The sequence below is a fragment of the Zeus faber genome, assembly GCF_960531495.2.
Source record: "Zeus faber genome assembly, chromosome: 20".
NCBI lineage: Eukaryota > Metazoa > Chordata > Actinopteri > Zeiformes > Zeidae > Zeus > Zeus faber.
Window position 1 is genome coordinate 13,814,844 of NC_137207.1, and position 22,862 is coordinate 13,837,705.

The 22,862-nt window shown below is 44.9% G+C and overlaps 1 protein-coding gene across 1 annotated transcript in view; it reads right to left on the reverse strand.

The window, feature by feature from the left end:
* LOC307245278 (glutamate receptor ionotropic, delta-1-like) overlaps positions 1 to 22,862 on the reverse strand; it is a gene marked incomplete at its 3' end in the record, with an annotated part of 448,321 nt that overhangs the window by 190,344 nt on the left and 235,115 nt on the right. Inside the window, exon 3 of the mRNA XM_080020759.1 lies at positions 5,779 to 6,063. Within this exon, the coding sequence (XP_079876885.1) occupies positions 5,779 to 6,063 (285 nt within the window). The remainder of the gene's footprint in view (positions 1 to 5,778; positions 6,064 to 22,862) is intronic.

Genomic DNA, 22,862 nt, shown 5'->3' on the forward strand with positions numbered 1-22,862 from the left:
AGGCTTCACCTCGGAGGAAATGTTTGAAAAGCCATATGTTATTGTACTGGCACTCTACTGGAAGTTACATTGGGCATTTATCCAGGGCAAGCCCTTTAACAATAAAAAAAGAAAAGGACATTTTAATCGATGCATCATCATCGTTATGATCAAAGCACTAGTGAGTCGGGGTGATGATTTAGTTGCATTATGTGGCTGCTAATATACCCAGGCAGTTTGGTTTATTGGGAGATACTAAATAGCATTAATGGATGTGGCCTAACCCATATTAACGTCTATGAAAACAAACAAATAGGGATGAAAAATTGACAAAAACATATATTGTATTGGGCATATACAGTACAGTATATTGTGTGTTGTGCAGGGTCGCAGGAGGATTTATACTAACAAATTAAACAAACCATATAATATATGTTGGCCAACGTATTGTTGACAATAGGGCAGTTTCTCATCAATTCCCTACGTAGTAAAGGTAGAGTTGAGGAAGTAGAGGGAGAGTAGAGGGAGGGAGGTAGAGCAGAGTGTGGTAGAGGAGAGGTAGTCGAGTAGGGTAGGTCAATTAGAGGGAGCAAGAGCAGAATGAGGCATCAGAGGGAGAGTAGAGGCAGAATAGTGTGTCCTTATGAGACTGAGGAGTTTATATAGTAGCACGGCCAGACAATTTAAAGTATTTGCACAAACTTTCCCTTCAGAAAACGAATGGTGAACTTGAACTTGAGCAACACAGAACAAGGCCTTAAGATTGTTTGGCATGCATTGTCTTGGATAGTAGAGACCTTAAATATGCATTTATAAAGTTTTTAAGGCTTGAGAGGGAACTAATCTTTTACAATGAATTGTTCCATTTTCTGTAGGGCCCAACAAAAGGACAAACATCAATTCCTTGCAAGAGCAATTCAAATAGAATTAAAGACACATTTCAACAAAATGGTAGAAGGAGAAATTGTGGTGCACATTTCAGTTTACATTCCAATTTGCACCCCTGTTCCCCGAGATTGCGTGGTGTGGTTTGGTTTGCATGTACACCGATCAGCCACAACAAAAGAAACCGTCTTCTTTCATTGTTTCGTGGTGCAGTTCTGACGCTCGTCAGAACGTGACGTGCCCATTGTAGGTGCTTTCGCGGTGGACATGGGTAACCTGTGATGCACTGTGTGTTCTGACACCTTTCTATCATAGCAGCATTAACTTTTTTCACATATTTGTACTACAGTAGCTCTTCTGTGGGGTTGGACAAGAAGGGCGAGCCTTCGCTTCCCACATGCATCAATAGGCCATTTGGCGCCCATGACCCTGTCGTCGGTTCACCAGTTGTCCTTCCCTGGACCACTTTTGATAGGTACTAACCACTGCATACCGGGAACACCCCACAAGACCTGTCGTTTTGGAGACGCTCTGACCCAGTCGTCTCGCCATCACAATTTGGCCCTTGTCAAAGTCACTCAGATCCTTACGCTTGACCATATTTCCTGCTTCCAACACATCAACTACAAGAACTGACTGTTCACTTGCTGCCTCATGCATCCCACACCTTGACAGGTGCCACTGGAACGAGATGAGCAATGTTATTCACTTCACCTGTCAGTGGTTTTAATGTTGTGGCTGATCGGCGTAGGTCACTGGGAGAGCCAGAGCAGCCTGGAACAATTGTGTTTGTGGTCAGTCAGATGGATCTGGGATCAAGGCAACAGCGCTCAGGCCTTCTCTTCACCCACACACACAGCCAGCGACTGAAGAATAATGGATACAATAATGAAAGTTTGGTTAACTGAGATGGGGAGTCAGGTCATGTTTTGAGGTTGTTAGCAGCTTGATCTGCAATAATCGCTGCCAGGAAATTTGCTGCAAATCCCTCACCCTTTTCTATTCGCCATTCTCATTCTTCCTTTCCTGCTGTTGTTTCGTTTTGTCCCACCTAAAACACACATACTTTTGATCCTTCAATCACTCCCGGACTCTCCTCTGCTTGTTGTCCCGCACATCATAGGAATTTTTACTGTCTCGAGTAAACTGGGGACAAATGCAACATCTGCAAAAACAAAATTCCCACAAACTGCTACTGGATGAAACTAGCCGGTCAGTCAATCCACCCATTCCTCTCATCCAGTCAGCCAATCAGCAAGTCAGTCCCTGGCCTCCATCTATCCATCCATCCATCCACTATTTGCCGTAGCAGAGGAAGCACACAGATAGTAATACCAGTCAGTCGTAAAACTCTGCCCTGACTCCACTTCTCCTTGTCCGAGAGTTCGGTAAGGACAGCGCCCCTAAGCCCTAAGCGTTCAACTGTGTCTGCGTGTGGGTGTGCGTTGTGTGGCAGCTTGCCCTCGTCTATGCCTATGTGTACGTGGGAAAACAAACTCACTCCAACTTCAACGTCAATGTCTCTATCAGCCTCTCTCTCTCGGCCGGCCTTTCGTTCCGCATGACGGGCGCCTCTGATTGGGTGTTGATGAAAAACACAGTTTCCCAGAGCTCACTGCAGCCAACCGCCCGCTCATGCGGCCATCCGGCCCGTGTGCGGCCGGCGTGTGATTTGGTGTCTGGCTTTGAAGAGGCATAGCTTCTGTGTCATGCTCTGCCGAGCCACACATGACCGTGGCGGCGTGGAGCAGACATATTGATACGCTGGAAGCTCGAATCGATCCTCTGTTTGCGTGCTTGGACATTTGTGGGTGTGTGTGTGTGTGTGTGTGTGTGTGTATGTGTGTGTGGGTGCGTGGGTGCCCGGGTGCGTGTTTGTGTGTAGGTGTGTGTCTGTGTCTGTGTGAGCATGTTTCCGGTGTTTGTGTATTTTTGGAGGAGCTATTTTTTTGTTGCCGTTTGTTTTGCACTACACTCAACAGTCTCGATAATACTGCGGAACTGGCGTAGGACGGACTGAGGCTATGAGATTCTACTGCAGGTAGCAATGTAAGATAGAGGCGATGGATGCTCAGCATGAATTCCAATGCATCTCTTATGCATCATGGATGAAATCCCCTCCTATATATAGTATGTTCCTACAGCTGCTGGAGGATATACAGCCAAATTGTTCCCTATCGGAAATATCCGCAGTCATTTCTGCAGGGCAGCTGTAGCCTTATCATTGACATTAATTGCCATAAACCAACTACTATTTACGGCATCAACCAAATTGGCGTCTACCCAATTTTTTTTTATCTCTTCAGCATCAGTGAGTCAAAAATAAAAGGGAAGGAGGAGTAAATGTGTCAATTGTGAGTGTTCCTTTTATTTTCTCTCAAAGGTTGTTGTTGGTTTTTTTTCTGCGGAGATGCTTTCGTTTCAAAGCAGCATCTGGCTATTAATTAAAAAAAATTGGTAGGTTAAAAACGTTTTGATTTCATGGTCGTGGTACTTGTGCCGGAATGGCGAGGAGAATAAAAATCTAAAGTCAAATCAGAAGTTGTAAATAAGGGAGGGATAGAGAAAGAGAGATGAATAATATGGAATGAGTTACAGGGTTTGGGAAAAACCTGTTTCGAGATGAGATGATTCCCGAGAAAGGTGGGGGCAACATAAAGCAACAAAAGGAAAAGCCTTTTCATTACTTTTTTTTGTACAATTTGATGAAAACCAACCTTTTGGGCTATCTCGGGGCTCTCAGGAGGGACATGCTTGACAAAAGAGAGACATGGTCGACATAAATAATACGATGAGGTGTCTTGAGGAGGGAAACACAGCCACAAAAATAGGACGGACATGAAAGAAGAGGAGGAGACAGGATGAGGGGAAAGCGGGAGGGTGGGGTTTGGTAAGAGCAAAATGAGGAGGAAAGGATAGAGGAAGGAAGGAGGACAATGCAGGGTCCTCTCTTAATCATAATCACGGTGAAGTGACAGTTGGGCCCTGGTATGGGCCTCACCAGACAACCAAACCAAAAAGCCCATCTGCTCCTCATATCCTCTCCACAATAGACCACTAATCTGAATAAATGGGTCCTCTACACTCTCACGTTTGTAATGGCTTCACCCATCACACTAAAGGAAAGAAAAGGAAAAAAGTTACTTTGCATTGTTATCCCTTAATTTCCCAAACCTAGCACTCGGGGTAATGTACCTGCGTCGAACTAATCTTCATCTCGGAGAGCACGACTGAGGGAACGCCGCGTATTGACATCGGCAGTGACACGTGAAGAATCCCTCCCTTCCCTTCATCACCACGTCACACGGTGCACATTAAGCCACTGGTTTCACAGGTCACCCGTTAACCAACGCCGACCCTCGGTAACCTTTAATATATTCGGAGGCTATTACACACAGCCGGAAACACGCACGCACACAGACACTTTAAATGTAAGTAACAAGCCGTACTAGAGGAACTTATTCGTTCAAGATGGAACGCATTCAAAGGGAAATGTGTTCAATGAAAGTCAAACCAAGAGAATATACTGCTCTGACTATATGAGCCGCAGTGGGGCAACGCATATTTTCCACCTGAGACGTTCAGAACATAATCGCTCGACTTCAAAATCGGAAAATCAAGCCCGGCTTTTTGGAGCTCATCCCTACCCTCATCATTCAATCATTCTTCAGTCCTTCATCAGGGAATGTGTTTTAATTGCAAGTATAGGCGGGAGTCTCTTCTTATTTGATTGTGTTGAGGACCTCTCTTTCTTCCGGGCAGCTGTCCCTCTCAACAGGTGTGAGAAAAATCATGTTTTTTTTCCTGGCGGCTCCAGGCCAAAAAACTTTAACTTATAAGAAGAAGACTTATAAGAACTCACTTATAAGATCTGAACTTCCACTGTCGGCGAAAGACAAAAAAATCAGCCCAATCCATTCTCAAGTCAAGACGGGGTTATATTTGCCCACACACACGCGCATTCCCCTTGGCCCCTGCAACTAGGATTTGCTGAGCATCCCTCCAGTAACAATCAAACAGTTTGAGACGGCGACAGGCGAGATTCATTCCACCAAAACGGTTTACTCACACCTATACAGTCACTTTATTGTTTCCAAAACGGGGTCTATTACGAAACTCTGCAAAGGAATGAAAAACGTATCCCACAGAGCCATTTTGTTCACACCAAATGGGGTTAACTGGGCAGCCCTGCAGTCACAATTCAATGGTTCACTCCAGATACATTGCGTTATCGTTAGGCAATACTGGAGGTGCAATCTGCTGTAGAATGAATCCACCGAGAGACCTGGATCAGAGGTTCAGCTCTTGAATTTTTCCTCTAATGGCTCAGATCTGAAGGGCAGGGCAGCTAAGCAGAGCTCAAGGACAACTCGACATCTCAGTTCAGAATCCATTAGATCACTCTGTAAGAACATTGGTCTGGGCGCCCCGGGGATACAGCCCACTGCCATCAGCCTCTACTGATGATGACTGAGATTTTGCTCCACTCATTCTTCCCCTTCATCCCCTTCAAACCGATTTCCCATGTTGAGTAGATGCAGGCTATATCTGGGATGAAGGTGGTAAATAATGAAGGGTATTTATACAGTCCCAGGCAACTTAAGAGGCGAAACTTAGCTGAATTCAACAATGTAATCGTCTTAGCTTCCTAGGACTCTGCTATATTGTTTATTTTAAATGCCTTCATTTTCACCTATTCTTGTATTGTAATTGGCATCCTGCTTAGAGGCCTCAATAGTCCGTTACGCATGCAGTGATTTTATCGAGACTTCATTCCACAGCAAATCCAAATCTGAACTTTGTGCTCCGACATCCATTCACCGAGCTCTTCATTCTTGCCGTAAAATCGACGAACAGAAGAAAATAAGCCCCGGCCGCTCGGCGCTAGCACAAATGCATCCGCTCCCTACTCACCATACTCGGTGTCGTAGAAGACGATGAACTTCTGCCACCGCAGCTCCTCCATCAGCGTGAGCATGACGTCGTTGAGGCGTACCGGCGGCCTGGCTGCCAGGGTGTAGCGCTGGCCCCCGGGGCTGGGGTTGAGGTGACAGGCGGTGCGCGGCGACCCCTCGCTGTTGCGCTGGATGTAGAGATGAGGGATGTGCATGGCGTCCGTCAGGGACTGGAGGGCGCTGGCCGAGGCGCAGCCCGTAGAGGTCACCAACGCCAGGATGCCCTGGTTCATCAGCTCACAGGCTGGTTGAGAGGGAGACAGGCGGGGGGAAAGACAAGGAGAGGAATGGAAGGGAGGGAGATAAAGGTTATTGGCTTTTGTGACTAATTGCTGATCTGAGTGTCCCCCGATAACCGTTTTGACTACAAGTGAACCAAATCTGCATTCAAATGGACTGGAACACATCCTGTGAGAAGTGAGAAGGCAGTTGGAATTGGGCCAGGAAGCTAAGATAGAGCCTAATGGTGAGCTATTCAATTACGAAAACATGCCGAGGCAATCACTATGAGACATTTTTTTTTAATAGAGCCTCTGAAAATCCACACACATATGTTGGTGCTTTTTTGGTGTCTTGTTGCCATGCAAACCCCACTCTCAGGACAAGCAACCCTTAAAGTCCCTGTGTACATGTACATGTCGGCGTTATACAAAGTAATTGCTGAAAACACGAGAAAAGACTGAACCATGTAGTACTGAATTGTGGAGTTTTTCTTTCATTCATGAATGACTGAGCAGCGCAATAGATTCATATTTATTCAAGTTGGGCGGTGTTTGTTGTCAGGAAAATTGTTATTAGAAATAGCTTTTTATTAAAAAATGTTTTAATTAACTTGTTTGGGCAATTATTGTTGTTTAATTATTGTTTGTGCATGTATATTATTATTGTGTATTATAGAGACAAATCAGATCCCATAAGAAAAAAACAATCTGAAAATATAAAACAATATTTATTCGACTTTGACTGAGAATTTGAGAATTGCTGTAACGTGCTGTTTAACCGGTGCATTATTTATTCACTGGTACTTTGAATTATATTTAAAACAACATAATTTCCATAAATTCTGGGGCACTCCGAAGATGATCAATGCGGGGTCTCAAAGAAGACACCAAAAGATCGTGTCTCCCACTTTCAGAGAGCAGTTTTCCTGACCAGTTAAATCTTCTACGGGCGACTGAAGCCCCTTATATACATTTTTGCCTTCGGAAAACGTTTTATCTTTTTAGAATGTAATGCCAATTATAATATATTGTAATTTGGAACTGGATCAAAGATCACAAAGCAAGTATAATGAAATTCATGGGCCTGGAAATTGAGTAATCTCACCAGAGAGCAATGAATAGACAAAGAAAAAGTTTTATATGACAAATGTATTAACATTAAGATGCTTTGTTTTCGCCTCTTTTTTTCCATTCACGAATTCGTTTGTGAGCACTGTACTGATATTGCTGCATTTGCAACACACGCATGTAAATTAATCAGAAAAAAAAGTGTGGCGAAAGGAATACATTTCGCTGAGATCATTTGCAAAAAGCAAAAATATTAATATCAAATAAGACATTAGCAGCTCCTTCATAACGGGCCTCTCCGCATGACACCAGCATCTCTATGTTCTGCAAATCACAGCAGACAACCAGCGAAAAAGACGAGTGAATCCAGTCCTATCCCAGTCTACAGAGACACTGGAGACTAATTAGCGTAATGCGAAACCAGTGCACAAGCTGCAAAAAAGAAATAAATAAAACGTGCTTTTATGGAGGGAGCTGAGACACACACTGTAAATCACTCATCGGGGAGCTAAAAGGATTTGGGCAACGGCATGACTCGCTTGTGTTTATGACTCTGCAGTGAATCACACTGTAGCTTCAACTGTGCTAAATGAGGCCCGCTCTGTATTTAGCAAACATGCCCCCCACCCCACCCCGCCACCCCGCCACCCCACCACCCCGCCACCCCGCCACCCCGCCCCGCATTCTAATGACTCCATTGGAGTGACTCCTAACTGACGGCATGAGATAAAGGGCCATTAGAGATCCCAGATCTCCCTGTCTGGACTCTCCGCCGTCCCCCTTATTAGTGTGACCTTTGTCTTAATCCTCCGTACGTTACCACCCCGCCCCCCCCCGACACCCCCACCACCCCCACCCGCCACCACTGACGGGAAGCAAATTCCTATATCCCACCGTGGGGCGGATTCCTTTAAATCCCTCTCTCCGCCTCGAAACCCCCTCCGCCCAATTATGCCGCACCCCGAGCGAGGATTTCACCAGGGCCGCCAACCTTGTTATAATATTTTAATGACGTGTCATATTTCATTTTACCGACAGCATTACATGGCGTGTTTATTCAACGGTTGGGACTGACCTCCTCCGTTGGTCGCACGTGCAAAAGTGACAGTCGTGGGATTTCAGTTCTATATCGCAGCGTTGACCCGCGTGGTATCGACCACGGCACCGTAACCTCCGACGCCGCGAGGGCTTGCGTGGGTGAGCGGAAATACACGTTACCACGTCTTTGACGTGTCCTCGTTGTCGTGTGATTTATACGAGTGAAAGAGTTATGGGAGATTATTGCAGAAAGTTGAGCTTTTGTCCACAGATTTATGGACACGGACATTAATTGTTGCGCTCCTTTTACTGTCTCTCATGAATCAAGGTTTCCTCCAGAGCTGCCTCACGTGAGGGGCGAACAGCATATGTGATTAGACCAGTGTTTTTTGGGGTAGTCTACCCTCTAAGACCCTTTTTCAGATGAGCACCCCCTTCACTGGCATAGCGAGGAAGAATAATGTAATTAACATAAATGATGTACCACATTGTGCGTCGTATGTCGTATTATATATAACCGATATTTTTTTTATCACTTTCTTTATCATTTTCGGAGTACCCCCTAGGGGAACGAGGACCCCCAATTTGAGAGACACCGGACTAGATGAACTAAGCCCTTCAAAATGAACCCAACCTTCAGCGGCGTTTTAAGCATCACGGCGAACGTCTTGGGATGGGTGTCGTGGCGCTTAGTGCGGTGACACGACGGAATCACGGTTTCCCGAAAGTAAAAGTGCTGTTTGAGGCGTCCGCCGAAAAACGGCCCGTGACGGAGATCCCCCACCTGGACATGGATCTGACTCCATTATTGTGCAAAACCTGCGCCGTCAATCCCTCCTCCGCCCGTTCACTGGCATCGGCTCCATAGATTAAAAAGCACTGTTTTAAGGCTGCTGCGGGCACAAAAGCAAAAGGAAAGATTTATTCAAGTGTCACGCGGAGGGGGGCCAAGGAAGTCGGGATAATCGATAAGTAGTGGAAACGGATAGCCAGACTAGCATAACAAAACAAAAAGATTAGTGCTACTACGCATGGCTTTATTGAACAGATCAGTGACACGACACAAAGAGCAAAGAGGAGGGAAAGCTCTTTCCTGCTCTCGCTCACTACTCTGCATGCTGATTCAATACCCCCCCCCGCCCCGCGCCCCCCCCACACACACACACACACACACATCTTAATTCTTTTTTTTTTTTTTTATGAGGATGTATGTTCATTCCCCATCTACTCCAACCACAGCGTACTAATGCCCTTTACCCCTCAGCGCGTCCTTTCTTCTTGCTGACTAGTAAACAGACTGCTCCACCTGTTCTTTGAACATTTGTGGTTCCACTTGTAGCCTCGGGGGAGGCCCCACGTGAGCAACCTCCTGGGTTAGACGGGGAAACGGTACGTTTCGTGTTCCTGTCGTTACGTCGTCCAAGACCACGAGACACCCGCCCGCTCCTTCCCTTTTTTTTTTTTTGTTTTCTTTACCAACCTGATATGTGTCTCCCCTTCAAAAGCCCCCGTTCTCCCCTCGCTTTTATGCTCCCGTCTTCGACATCCCGGGCTCTTGTTTTTTCCACCCCGGTCTAAAGGGGCCTTAATTTCTCTGACGCTTAATTAAACTATTTATCTCTGCGGGTCTGTAGCCCCATTACCAGCACATCCCCCGCTGCTCTCCCTGCTGGGCCCCGGCGCTGAAGAACGTCTCTCTTAATAGGGTGGAAAATGGATGGCCCGCCGAGCCGCTGACGCTGGGAGGAGCGCGCTTTTATGCACGACGCCATTCTAGTTGCTTCCAACGACCCCCTGGAGCATGGCAGCTATGGTCTGCATGTGTGTCTGTGTGTGTGTGTGGGTACCGTAGCACACCGATGGGCCCCTAATAAACACTCTCAATGCAGCACCTATGGCGCTCCCTGGGGTGTGCACGCAGAGCAATCAGTCAGTCATTTATCCTGGGGAAATGCAGCACGGCGCGCCGTTGCACCGGGTTTGCATGTCAGCCCGGTGACCCTGCAACGACTCCCGATGCAGGTTGTTCACCCGCAACATGAATTAGGACAACCTCCGGTACCCTGTGACCCTGAGCAGAGATGAATGATTGAAGACCGAACGAAGGAACGAACGAAGGAACGAAGGACTAACTGGATGCCTGAGCGATAGAATTGGGTTTCTCAGGGACCTCCAAATCAGTGGATGAAGTGGAAAAAATGTCACGCTAAACTGAGTTGAGAACGTCTGGACAAAGTACACAAAATAAGCAAAGTGTCGAAGAAATGTATAATAATATCTGATATATAATATCTAAATATTTAATTTAAAAAAATGTCCGCCAGGTAGGCACAAAACCACTGAGAAATTGAGAAGCTTTGATATAAATATGAAAATATTCGGGGGACACGTTCATCGAGCGATAAAAAAATATATATACATGTATGACGTAAATATAAAAAAAATTACAAATATATTAACATCCTCGGCTGATGTCCAATACACAGTGCTCTACTCTAAATACAGATTTAAAGACTATATAACATAACAGACATAAATACACACACAAACCCTCAAGCAAATACACAATGCTCATTGAAATCGAATTGGACGCTGGGATTAAAATGTGGTATGTAAATATTTCTGTCAGGTGCGCGTAGCTGGCACAATATTCAATGTGGAGCGAGCGCACCCCACCACCATCCCCCCTCGACGTGGAGAAACTGCGAACCTGATTTACACCAGAACTGCCGCAGTCACAGGAGCGCGCGCGTCGGGATTTGTATGTACCGCGCGTCTCTGTGTGCGTGTCCTGCTGCCAGGAGCCCGGCACGGGGGGGGCACGGAGGTGGAAGGCAGAGGAACGAGGAGGGAGGGACGGAGCGGAATGACAAGAACCTTTCATTTTCCACGTCCGTGATCCAAAGCGGTCCTCCTGCGAGCGGCCCGGGCTCTTGATCTCCTTTAAGGAGGTTTTGTTTTTTTTCTGATCTCAAAACGCCGCTTTAAAAAATGGTCCGAGGATTAACGGGCGGGCTTGGCGCGGGCATCATGCCGACGCCGTGCATTAGTTATTTATTGAATTTCTTTCATTGATTTTATTTTTTAATTTATGATTTGGTTTGACAGGGTGACGCGTGGGCGTGCAAGAAGAGGTGTTTATATACAATACCATCTTCATTTATCATTCACAATCATTCGTCTGCAGCTCAAACTGCTCACTGGTTACCAGTGGAAAAAAAAATCTGCAATTAAAACTCCTTAATCATCCAAGGGAATAATTTACCTCTTGTGGCAAGTTTCTTTGGATTTCATTCTGTTTTGCACAAACAGGTGAGTCTTATAGTGGAATCCGTCAGGTAGACTGCTTTGGGCGTTTTATGCTATCAATCCCATAATTCCATTTGAAACAGAATCCCCCCCCCCCAACCTTCGTGTTTTCCCTTCGCTTCGCTCTCGGATCGTCACAGTCTTTTCTCCAACGTGTACCTTCTTCTCTTCCGTGATTTGTTTTGGTTTTTATTTCGTGGTCACCTGGGGCCGTGCTGATATTTGGCAATGTTTTTTGCTGATGCCATTCTTTTTTGTGAACGTTCATCCTCATCACTTCTGGCGTGTGCCCGATTTTTGCGTTCTCCCCAGGGAAGGCGGATCCCGGCCACCGACAATGGAAACGGCACATAGAGGATGCGCATGCATGACACAAATACACTGAATGGCTGTTTCTTATAGTGCAGGCCGGAATAAGAATAAGCTGGAAAAACAATCTTAGAGAATATCATGTGAACCAATCCTGTGATCTGGTGTCATGGTGATTGATTTGAACTTAATTAAAGATGTGCGATATTCAGGCAATTTTGATACAGCGATAAGGAGATTCCTTCCAGATGTACGTGATGACCTTTTGGTATCACTCACAATGATGGGCATGGTGCCATAGACGTCCTGAGTAAGGAATCGAAAATCACTGTGCTAAAAACAGGCCTCGGCTTCAGGGGGGCGGTGGCAGCATCACACAAAGTGCAGAGATTATAGCAGTGTGTGTGTGTGTGTGTGTGTGTGTGTGTGTGTGTGTGCGTGAATATAGCCACATTTGTATGTACAGATGTATATTTTGAGTACGCCGACTAAAAGCCATGTCGAGTTGGCTGGACCATGTGGCTGAGCTGGCATGGGTGCGGCACCCTGAGGTCAGCCGTCGTGTATGTTCACCATGCATGTGCAAACGAGCAACATCTGTACGAGACCACCTTGGACCCAATGGACAACCGCCAGCTACCCCAGTACCTCTCTGTTACCGAGAGGCCTCTTCAGATCAGATACTTTCCCTGCCCATTTGAGGAACAAATAACGGTTATTTTATTCTTAATAACTTGTTATGGCAAACTCATAGAATTCTATAGCCCATCCATGCTATTCTGTATTCCTTTGCAAATTCATAATCACATTCCTTCTGACTCGATGTACTTATTATGAACAATTTGGCGGTGGTTTATCTTCTTCCTCTACGGCCGTAACCCTCAATTATCTTATTTCTAGTGAGAAATGAAAAGGATGGAACCTGCAACCTATGGTTTAATGCATTTTATTTAACCATTAAGCTAAACGGTCATGTGGTTTTTATAGTCATGTACCGACATGAATTTGGGTGCATCTGTGCATATGCGTGTGTGTGTGTTGATGTGTTGGTGTGTGAAATGACTAATGATGTATTAGACACTGGTTGATTCTTTCTGAGATGAAAAAGTGCTTCTCATCTATCAAACACAGACATCCCAGGGACAGGGCCATCACTCATCCCCACCAAAACATGGCAGACACCTACTGGGTGTGTGTGTGTGTGTGTGTGTGTGTGTGTGTGTGTGTGTGTGTGTGTGTGTGTGTGTGTGTGTGTGTGTATATATATATATATATATATATATATATATATATATGCTGTATATATACACACATATACATATATTGTATACACACATACACACACATACATACACACACATATATATACAGTATATACATATAAATATACACACATATATATAAACACACCCACACAACACACACACACACACACACACACACACACACACACACACACACACACACACACACACACACACACACACACACATATATATATATATATATGCTGTATATATACACACATATACATATATATTGTATACACGCATACACACACATACATACACACATATATATACAGTATATACATATATACACACATATATATATACACACCCACACAAACACACACACACACACACACACACACACACACACACACACACACACACACACACACACACATATATATATATATATATACACACACGTACACATATGTACAAATACGTGTGTGTGTATATATATACACACATATATACACACAATTGCACATAGACTTGTTTGCCTACAGATACATTTTTTAACCAATGTTTATTGTTGTTTGCAGCTGTAAGGATGTGAGGTTGTGTATTTGTTGTAATGCCCCAAAGGATGTTTTCTCGCTGTACTTTACACTTTCTCACTGTCTAAAATGTAGAGAACCAAATCAAAACATAACACCGCCATATGCACGGATGCACAAAGTGGCAAACATAAAGATGAAAAAAAGGCAAAAAAAAAACAACCCAAAAAGACATCAAGTAAAAGCCATTTCGCAGACGGAACAGACCTGCTGCCAGACTGACTTGCAGACCCCTTGATGGACAGATGAGCAGATTGGCGGACGCTGCTTGGTTTAGGACGCCGAAGCAGCAGATACTAACCCGTTAAACACCCATGGCCCATATTAAGTGTTGTGAAGCTTAATATTGCATCGCAGGGTAACACCAGGCTTGTTTGCCATGACAACAAAAGCCAGCAAAGCAAGTAAACATCCTCCCCGCAACCAATTTTCAGACTTTGTGAGGCTTAAAGTATTTTATTGACAGAGTCCACATTTCTTCTAAATTACCACCAACTGCTCGTGTTGACTGTGTCTACACAGCAAAATGAAATGACTCTTGGTTTGCGTTTTTCTTTTTTCTTTTTGTTTTCTGCTGCTTTCTTCCAGCAGTCCTTCCTTGAGGACCATCTGTTGGTTGGATTATGGTAATGCAGTGCCGCCGCGTGTCGGCCGCCACACAATCATCTGCCTCACTTGAGCCGTGTACACGGTAATGGGCGCATCGGAAGCCTCACGCAATGGCCGGCACAACCCTTTGCCCGAATAAGTCAGGGAGGAAATCTCTATGGAGGCTGGATTTGGCATTTAAAGTATGCAATGAGTGCTTTCGCTCAAAGAAGGCAGCCAATAATAATAATCATGATAATGACAATAATGACAATAATTATAATAATACAGCACACTAGCAAAATGCTTTTCATAAAAAGAAATACCTATAATTTAAATGATGCTGATGCCGATTTCAGCTTTCCGGCTGAAACTATTATTTTGCTTGCAGCAATCTAACATTGCTGTGTGTGTTTACGTAATTATATCCACTAACCCACTTCATAATTATGGTGGGGCTTTTTTCTAGATCACATTTTTTAAGCCATTTTTTATATGCAAATGTAGAATGCCATACATTCCGGGTTTTTTTTTTGTTTTGTTTTGGGTTTTCTTCAGGAAAACACCATATCTTTTTCTCCTACCATTTTCCTGAATTTCCTCTAATGGGATCATCAAAGTGTCATTTAATCTTATTCATGTGCGCTATAGAGCGTCTTGTTTTGGATCTCGAGTTCTCGAAACGTCCGCCCAAACATGAATGAAATGACGATGAGAGTTCTGGAGCTTACTGACGCAGGTTGCTACGCTTTCGTGGCGCTCAAATTGACGAGTGAGACAAAGGGACCCCTCAGCGATGCCTGAGACCATGACTAAATGGGAAGTAATTTGTAGAGCTGGCGCCGTTCGCTGGAGAAAGCGCTCATATCAAAATGTGCCGTTAACGCAACAATGTGTTGGATGCTGTCCACGGCGACGTGTACGACGCTTTGCGTCTCCCCGTGTTCTCTGTGTTTCCTAGCGCTGGCACTCATCAACGCCAACACTGAAGTGCTAAAGAATCACTAAAGTGCTAAATCCATGTGGGTCATTTGAAGCAGCCATATTGAATTACGAGAGAACTGGAGGCACACGGAAACAGAAATAGAGAAGGAGAGCCTGAATGAGGCGTCTGGTATTTACTTAGTGATTAAAAGAAAGAAAAAAAAAATTCAAAGCTTAATACACCAGCATGGAATCCCGAAAAATGCAATAAGGCTCACTAAGTGATGGAACTGATGATCCAACACGTGCATGGATAGCATCAGCTTCACCCCCCTCCGCCCCGCTCCCTCTCCCTGTTTGAGAGGATAATAATGGAGATCCTCTCGTCTCCTTTCTCCCCCAGGAGTAGGACGGGGTGGTGGCTGCTGTCGACCCGAACCGACAGAGAGGCTGGGGGAAGGGTGGGGGGGGGGGGGGGGGGGGGTCAGGGGTGAGTCCCTCAGCCCCGGCACAGAGCGCCGTCTGGGGGACGGCGGGCGTCGCCAGAGGAGCCTCGGGATCAAGGACACACTCATCTTTCCATGACAGCGGGGAGAGGAAGAGAAAGAACGAGTGCTCTGTTCTCTCTGAGACGCATGGGTTCAGAGAGATGAGAAACGCTGGAAGAATAAAACCCCTAAATGTTGGCGGAGGACGGAGGGTGGGCCATGGGTGTGGGTGTGGGTGGAGGGAGGGAGGCAGGGAGGGACGGAGAGCGGACGTGAGGACGCTTAGAACAACAGGGTGACTGTGGCGGCGGAGAGCGAGGCTGGAGTCCCAGCGGTGACCACAGACTGAGGCAAGAAACTGCAAAAGAAGAGCGGGGAGGAAGGCGGCGGGCGTGGGGGAAAATCTGCTTTATTACAGCGTAATGGATTGAATTCCACTTCTCCTCACGCCTGCCCCCGCACCTGCCCCCTTCATCTGCCCCCGCACCTGCCCCCGCACCTGCCCCCGCACCTGCCCCCACACAGTGCAGGGTGTGTGAAGAATCGTGTTACTCCCGTCGTTTCCTCAACTTAAAATTGAAAGGTCAAGGTGTACGTTTTAACTTGAAAAAACCATGCCACTGTTGTTTGGCAAATTGAGTAAATCCTTTAAGTGGACCAATGACCCCCCCCCCTTCATTTCAGTTTTACAGCTCAATATTTGTGTTTGGGTGAAAATTTGTACGAATCAAAAGAGACCGCCTAAAAAGGAAGAGGACGAGCTTAAGCATCCGGCCATTTTCAGCTGCTTTCTTTTTGTTCATTGGCCTCCCAGCACTCCAGCCGTCCTTAAAAGAAAACCCTTCTTTCAAGCCTCTTTCCAAGATGCGCCCCCCCCCACCCCCCTTTTCTGAGAGTTCCTCAGCCGCCTGGCTACAGGGGCAAGGTGGTGTTGTAATTTCCTCTGTTAAACAAGGGCCCGCGACGCCCTGTGGGACTTTAGCTGTAATTAAGGGAACGCAAATAAACTTTGCTTCACTTGACTTGGAAAGTAAGCGGGAAGGGAGCTGATTAGCATGGTCGGAGGAGCGAGGGATTAAGGAGGGGGAGAGGCGGCGGCAGAGTGGAAACCGTGGGGAGGGGAGACGGAGCAGCAACGGGGGCAACACAAAGAGATCCAGCGGTGATAAACGGTGATGATGAAAACCCGGACCAAACTCATGGCTCACACTCAAATATACTCCTCCATCCAGCCCCTCCATCCATCCATCCATCCATGCATCCATCCGCTTTCCCCACAGAACACGTGCAAGATCGACATAAGTCTCGGCGGAGCTCCATCCTTCAAAGACCGGTACTCTTATTACCATACAGAGAGCAGCATGCACTCTCAATACATTATTGATAAGAGGACTATGTGAACACCAAAGACTTTCCCATCAAACAATATTTGATCAGCTATGGTAGGTTCCACACTCCAGAGTCCATAGTGTACGTGCATTATTTATTCCAAGGGCATTATGCTGGCGTAACATTGATAAGGCCTGAATTGATAAGTAATAATACGCTATAGACATTAGGGAGGCATTAGTGCTGGAAAAACCATGTATTATGTATTATATAATCACAGAAAAGACATTGCATTTAAATAGAACCGTATATACAATTGAATTTTAGTGAAAGGAAGTTAATGGAAGGGTGCGCTTCACCTCAACATACGGGACTCAAATACGTCTAATATAATTGGCTGCATTTGCATTTGTTGGGTCCGAAAAGTTGCAAAACTGACAGACGAGAACATTAAATGCCTCTTGCAAAAAGCATATTCCGAAGCAGGCCGGAACTAAAATGACGATGACCTTCAGTTGGCCATTACAGGCAATCGTTCACGTGATATCGTAGACTCAGGATCGGCCCAGGAATTTGCACGACAGCTAAATACCATGGACGTCACAAGCAAGGTCTATAAATACAAAGAATGAATGAAAGTTTAAATCAGCCACGCCAAAGATTGAAATTAAGGCTTCTAGTCACATTCTACACATTATACAGTATTTTATAGAAATTGGACTGGCAAATGGTGTAGCTCAAGGTCACAAGAAACATATACGCTATTTCTCTCACAATTACATTATATTGAAATGTAATGTTTTGCAATAATCTAAAGGTCATATCAAGTAAATCTCAGTGGTTTTCTACTGAATACAAACCAATGGCACCAAATGATGCATCACAGCAACATTCAATCACTGATGAGATCCATTTAGCGTTTGGATGTCATCTTTGATTTTCCGCCTTCATGGTCTTAATCACTGGAACACTGTGCCGTGATACTGTGACGCTGTCATACCCATTTCATGGGAGATACATACACATTCTTTGAGCAGCTGCATTGCTGCAATATGATGCAAGGCTTTTTGTAATTTAACCTTTGCAATTAGCAAAAATATAACAAATTAATTCTGCCCGTATTAGCAATGGTAACAGATTATAATTATTATTATTTTTTTTTATAAATACACCCCCACAAAGGTAAATATGTTTGTGATCCCGGATAACTGATCACTATTCATATGCAGATGGAATTTATTATTTCTAGAATGCTAAATTGAGTTCTTTATAGTGTAAATTCACCCATACATTTACATTCTACAATGTCCAGCCTCTCCTTACCAGTTTGTTCTAAACTATCCAGACAACGACTGCGGATTTGTTTATATCAGCAAATCAACGTCTGATTTTGTCTCAGAATCAACATTCATCAGTAAGCTTTTCGTTTTGGAATCAACTTTGAACCACTGATTAAATGGAATCAGCAGTCATCGCCTGCGGATGTTGTTTTAGAATGACAAACAACCACTCAGTTAGTTGCAGGTCCAGCAGCTGGCTACTTACCATGTACTCGTGGAATCAGTAGTTTACTGCCGAGTCTTGTTTCAGTTCGGCGTAACTGAGCCGCTGGTCTGTTTTAGCCTGAGGCTGGTGCTATTTTAAAATTCTGCGTATTTATTTTGCCATTCAATGGATACAGAGGGATGATGTGTGGAGTATCTGCCGGAATATGAATCGCATGCCCCTGCCTGTGTGTGTGTGTGTGTGTGTGTGTGTGTGTGTGTGTGTGTGCGTGCGTGCGTGTGTGTGTGCGTGCGTGCGTGCGTGCGCCCGTCTGCGTGGGTGTGTGCGCGTGTCTACAAATAGTGATTCTAAAATAATGATCATCCTTGCTTGCTGATGGCCGCATTCATATCCCTTCACGGAAGAGTTATCACACAAAGACAATGGGAACAAAAGAATGAGTGAGGGACGAGCAGGGAGAAGAAAAGGAAGGAAGAGGGAGGGAGAGTGTTATTCCTGTTGATAATGATGCATCTGTTTCACTTATCAACTGGCTGCTGAGAGGCGCACACCCATTGTCACCTTGGCAGGAAAGCTATTAAGATGGTGCAAAATGAAGCCCTTTACTTCTCCAGTTTACTTCTCGTTTTTGACGGATTCCCTTTTGGGGGATTTTTTTCGAGTCTTGCGACTAGTAAATCACAGCAGATAAAGCACTCATCAGAAAAGAACAAGGGCTCAATATTTCACCCGGGGGGCACCTTTCTGGGGGCGAAGGCGTCTCAGCCAACGCTTCCTGTGATTTTCAGGGTTATTTTCCTGTCGCCCGAGTTTGCGATTTGAATTTCGCACTTTGGATCCGTCAGTAACGTTGAGATAAAACGAGCCGCTCGGTTTGACTGCGCCACGCTAGACCCACAAGCGCTTACAGAACACAGGTACCGGAACACGCACACACCTGACAGTGTCTGTAAATATGGCAGCGTCTGGATGACTAAATCAAAACAATCAGCAGCCATAGCAGCTCATGGGAGGCATCGCCTTGTTTGGCTTAAAGAGGTGAGAACTGCTTGAAAAGAGAGCTGGCACCAATTTTCACTTGGCTTCCGGGCTCAACTGGATTGCATCTCTCATTTTCGTTCCCGTATATCATTTTAGTTTTATATGCATTTTTGCCTCCGTTGTTGCTCCATGAACTATATTAGGTATGCAGTTGAATCAGATGGAGTTGTCGACAAAGACGACTGAGATAAAGGAAAATGTCGGCGACACGGGGTTATTAACGGAATTATGGGTAACAATTATTATAATTAGGGTAATTAGGAAAGAATGTGAACAGTGAATTAATTGAAAATGACAAATCACATTAACCATTACAGAAGACTCACCCCATGAAAGTCCGACTGCAATTAGGATGGTTATTTATTGGTTAATTTTTGTCAGCCTTTATATTTTGTCTGGATTTTGATTAATTGACAAAATGCTTTTGCGTAAAGCTTTCCCATCCCCCCCCCACCCCCCCCCTTCATGCTTCAAGCTTAAGGAGTTGACATTCAAGAAAGGAAAACGCAAAAACAGTCATTGTATAAGATTCATGACATCCTCACTTGGAGACGCTGCCGTCGGGGGTGAAGGAGGAGGAGGAGGAGGAGGAGGCCCTTCCTAGAAACCAAGTTTTCCCACAGCTTGAGTCTAATAGCGAGGAACATAAACAGACTGCTGTGCTTGGAATTCCATGTGGAAAAATGTAGGTACTCTCTTCAATTCCAACGTCAAGGTTGCATCGTATGGGGACGGACGCTCTGAAAGTTGTGAACAGGCTCGATTCCGTCGCGCTGGGAGAGGTCGAGAAATACGTAGATCAAAACAAAACCGTTCGGCTCGTTCGGCGTGCGCTGATTGACTTCTTTCTCAGGACGCTCTTTCCTCTGCTGGAATGACACGTTTCTCCGAATGGATTCACGGCAGAGCCGAGTTAGTATCACGTTTTGATGCTTACCTTTAATAGCTTTACATTTCATTAACTCCTTCAATAACTTTACAAAGACATACTAGTGTTGCCAAGATTCATCCCGTTCTCCCCACGTCAGCTGCATAAACACTTATATTTTCCTCATGGACCCCAAATGTAGCACTGGAAAACTGCAGTTCGTACAAAACGTGGCTGCTGAGATACCAACAAATGGGACTGAGCTGATCCCCGTCCCGAACCCCCTCCCCGCAGGGGCTCCCAGTCCAGGCCACCGCTGATTTCACGCTGCTCCTGTTGACATACACACTATGACGGGGTGCCGCACCACCCCGTCCATCTCTCATTACCCAACACACACCGGCCAGGGCTCTCCCATCCCAGAATGCAACTCCCAGGGATTAACCAACTGGTCTCCTTGCTGACTCAGTCAAGCCTTTAAAATTTGACTTCAAACCCAACCCTAGTTCACCTCACGACAGTGGGCAAATGGTGTCTGCTTTTCTTGTATTCCATTACTGCCGAGGCAACGAATGTCATTTTGACTATTTTAGGATGTCTTGGTGTTTATTGCAATCCATGTCTATTTAATAGTACTTATATTGACTAATGTTATAGATTGTTTTGTAGAGCCCTCTGGGGCATATTTATGATTAGAGATCTGTTGGCTTCAGATAATCTTGACATTGCTCGACTTTAATCAAATTCATAGTGAAAGTGTGTGACTGATACTATAGACACTGATTGCTATATATATATATATATATATATATATATATATATATATTCCCCTCCTTGTCAGTTAAAGTTACTGTATACCTACAGTAAACATCAAATTAACAGTGTCCACGCACAACCTGTTACTCTCTTGCTCTCGAATAGTCACTTTCCCAATTAGATAGCAAATTAAATATCAGTGCTGATATCTCATAATTTGAACTGGAATAGCCACACTCGGTTTTTAATGATTCAAAACCACCGCTATGAAACGATTATGGTGATAAAAACTAGTGTGGGAGGGCATTGACATGTATTGTGTGAGGATGTGGGTCTCTATGGGAGGAAGTGTGACATGAATTTGGATGTAAGTTGTGTGTGTTGATATATATATATATATATATATATATATATATATATATATGTGTTGATATATATATATATATATATATATATATATATATATATATATATATATATATATATATATATATGAATGAAATGAGAGCACAAAAGAGGCAAAATTCAGAGTTGAAAAGAAGACAGGAAGAGTGAAAAAGAATTTGAGCAAAGGAGAGAGTGAGATGCCAAATGACATGCAGGCATCCAAAGAGCAAAAGAACAAGTTAAGGGAGGTTATAGGTCAAAGCAATATCAGGCTGTAACTGTCACACATGTGCACACGCACAGAGTGGGGGGGGGGGGGGGGGGGGGGGGGGGGCTTATTTTCCATCTCTGGCAGCTCTCATTGGAGGAGACGTTGGCCTCTCTGGCTTCTTCCGTCCTCCCTCGCTCTGAGACTGTGACTGACTCCTTCGTTGTTCCGTGATGGTGACACTGTTCTGCACCGTTCAGATCACACTGTTGGCCTCCGGTTGGGTGATTTACTGTGACGGGAGCTGAGGGTTAGTGCCTGACAGTTTCCCTCCTCTTTCATACATACATGAGATCACGCAACGCGTACCGCTTAGCCTCCATCTGAAACAGTGGCTCATTACGGCACACACCTGCCAGCACTGAATACCTGCACGCCTCCTGCTAGTATGGTCTCTATGGACCCGTTTGCTGTTATTCCATGTGCTGTCTGCTGGTCTGTGCTTCGTTGTGAAGTTTACTGACTGATTCAATGGGATAATTGTGTTTTTTGACCGGCACTTTTTACTCTTTTGATGGAGCCCATGTAGCATATATCAATAGACAAGAGATGGAAATGGAGATTTTAGTCTAGCACTGGCATATTCACTGTAATGTATTAATATTCACTGCCCTAGGCAAATAAACTAACTCAATTCAATAAATCGAGCAATTCTGAGCCAGTATGTGACCGCTCAGTCCCTTCATTCCTTTAGGTTCCTACTGATACTTTTTGATGGGCCCAAACACCATCTTAATCATAACAGATCATTTAATACGTTGTATGGTTGACACACATGTAAATCCAGGTTTTTCACGGATTGAAATGTCATTCCAAATATAATGTCACCCACACACACACACACACACACCTTCCAACACCATGAAAAGCAGAATCAGCTTGCATGGCCTCTCAATCATGGCCAAATATCTTGCACGCGTCAAAATTCTTCAGTCAGATTGGACTGGATCGACCCCCAAGCGGGTTGCGGCGTGACGACGACCGTTCTTTGGTAACTATGTCCTGACGGGAGGAACAGTCACAAGCCTGCAACTTGAGCTAAACAAGTTGCCAAACGTGCGGCAGGAGGAGAAAGTCACGTTCCTCCACTCACG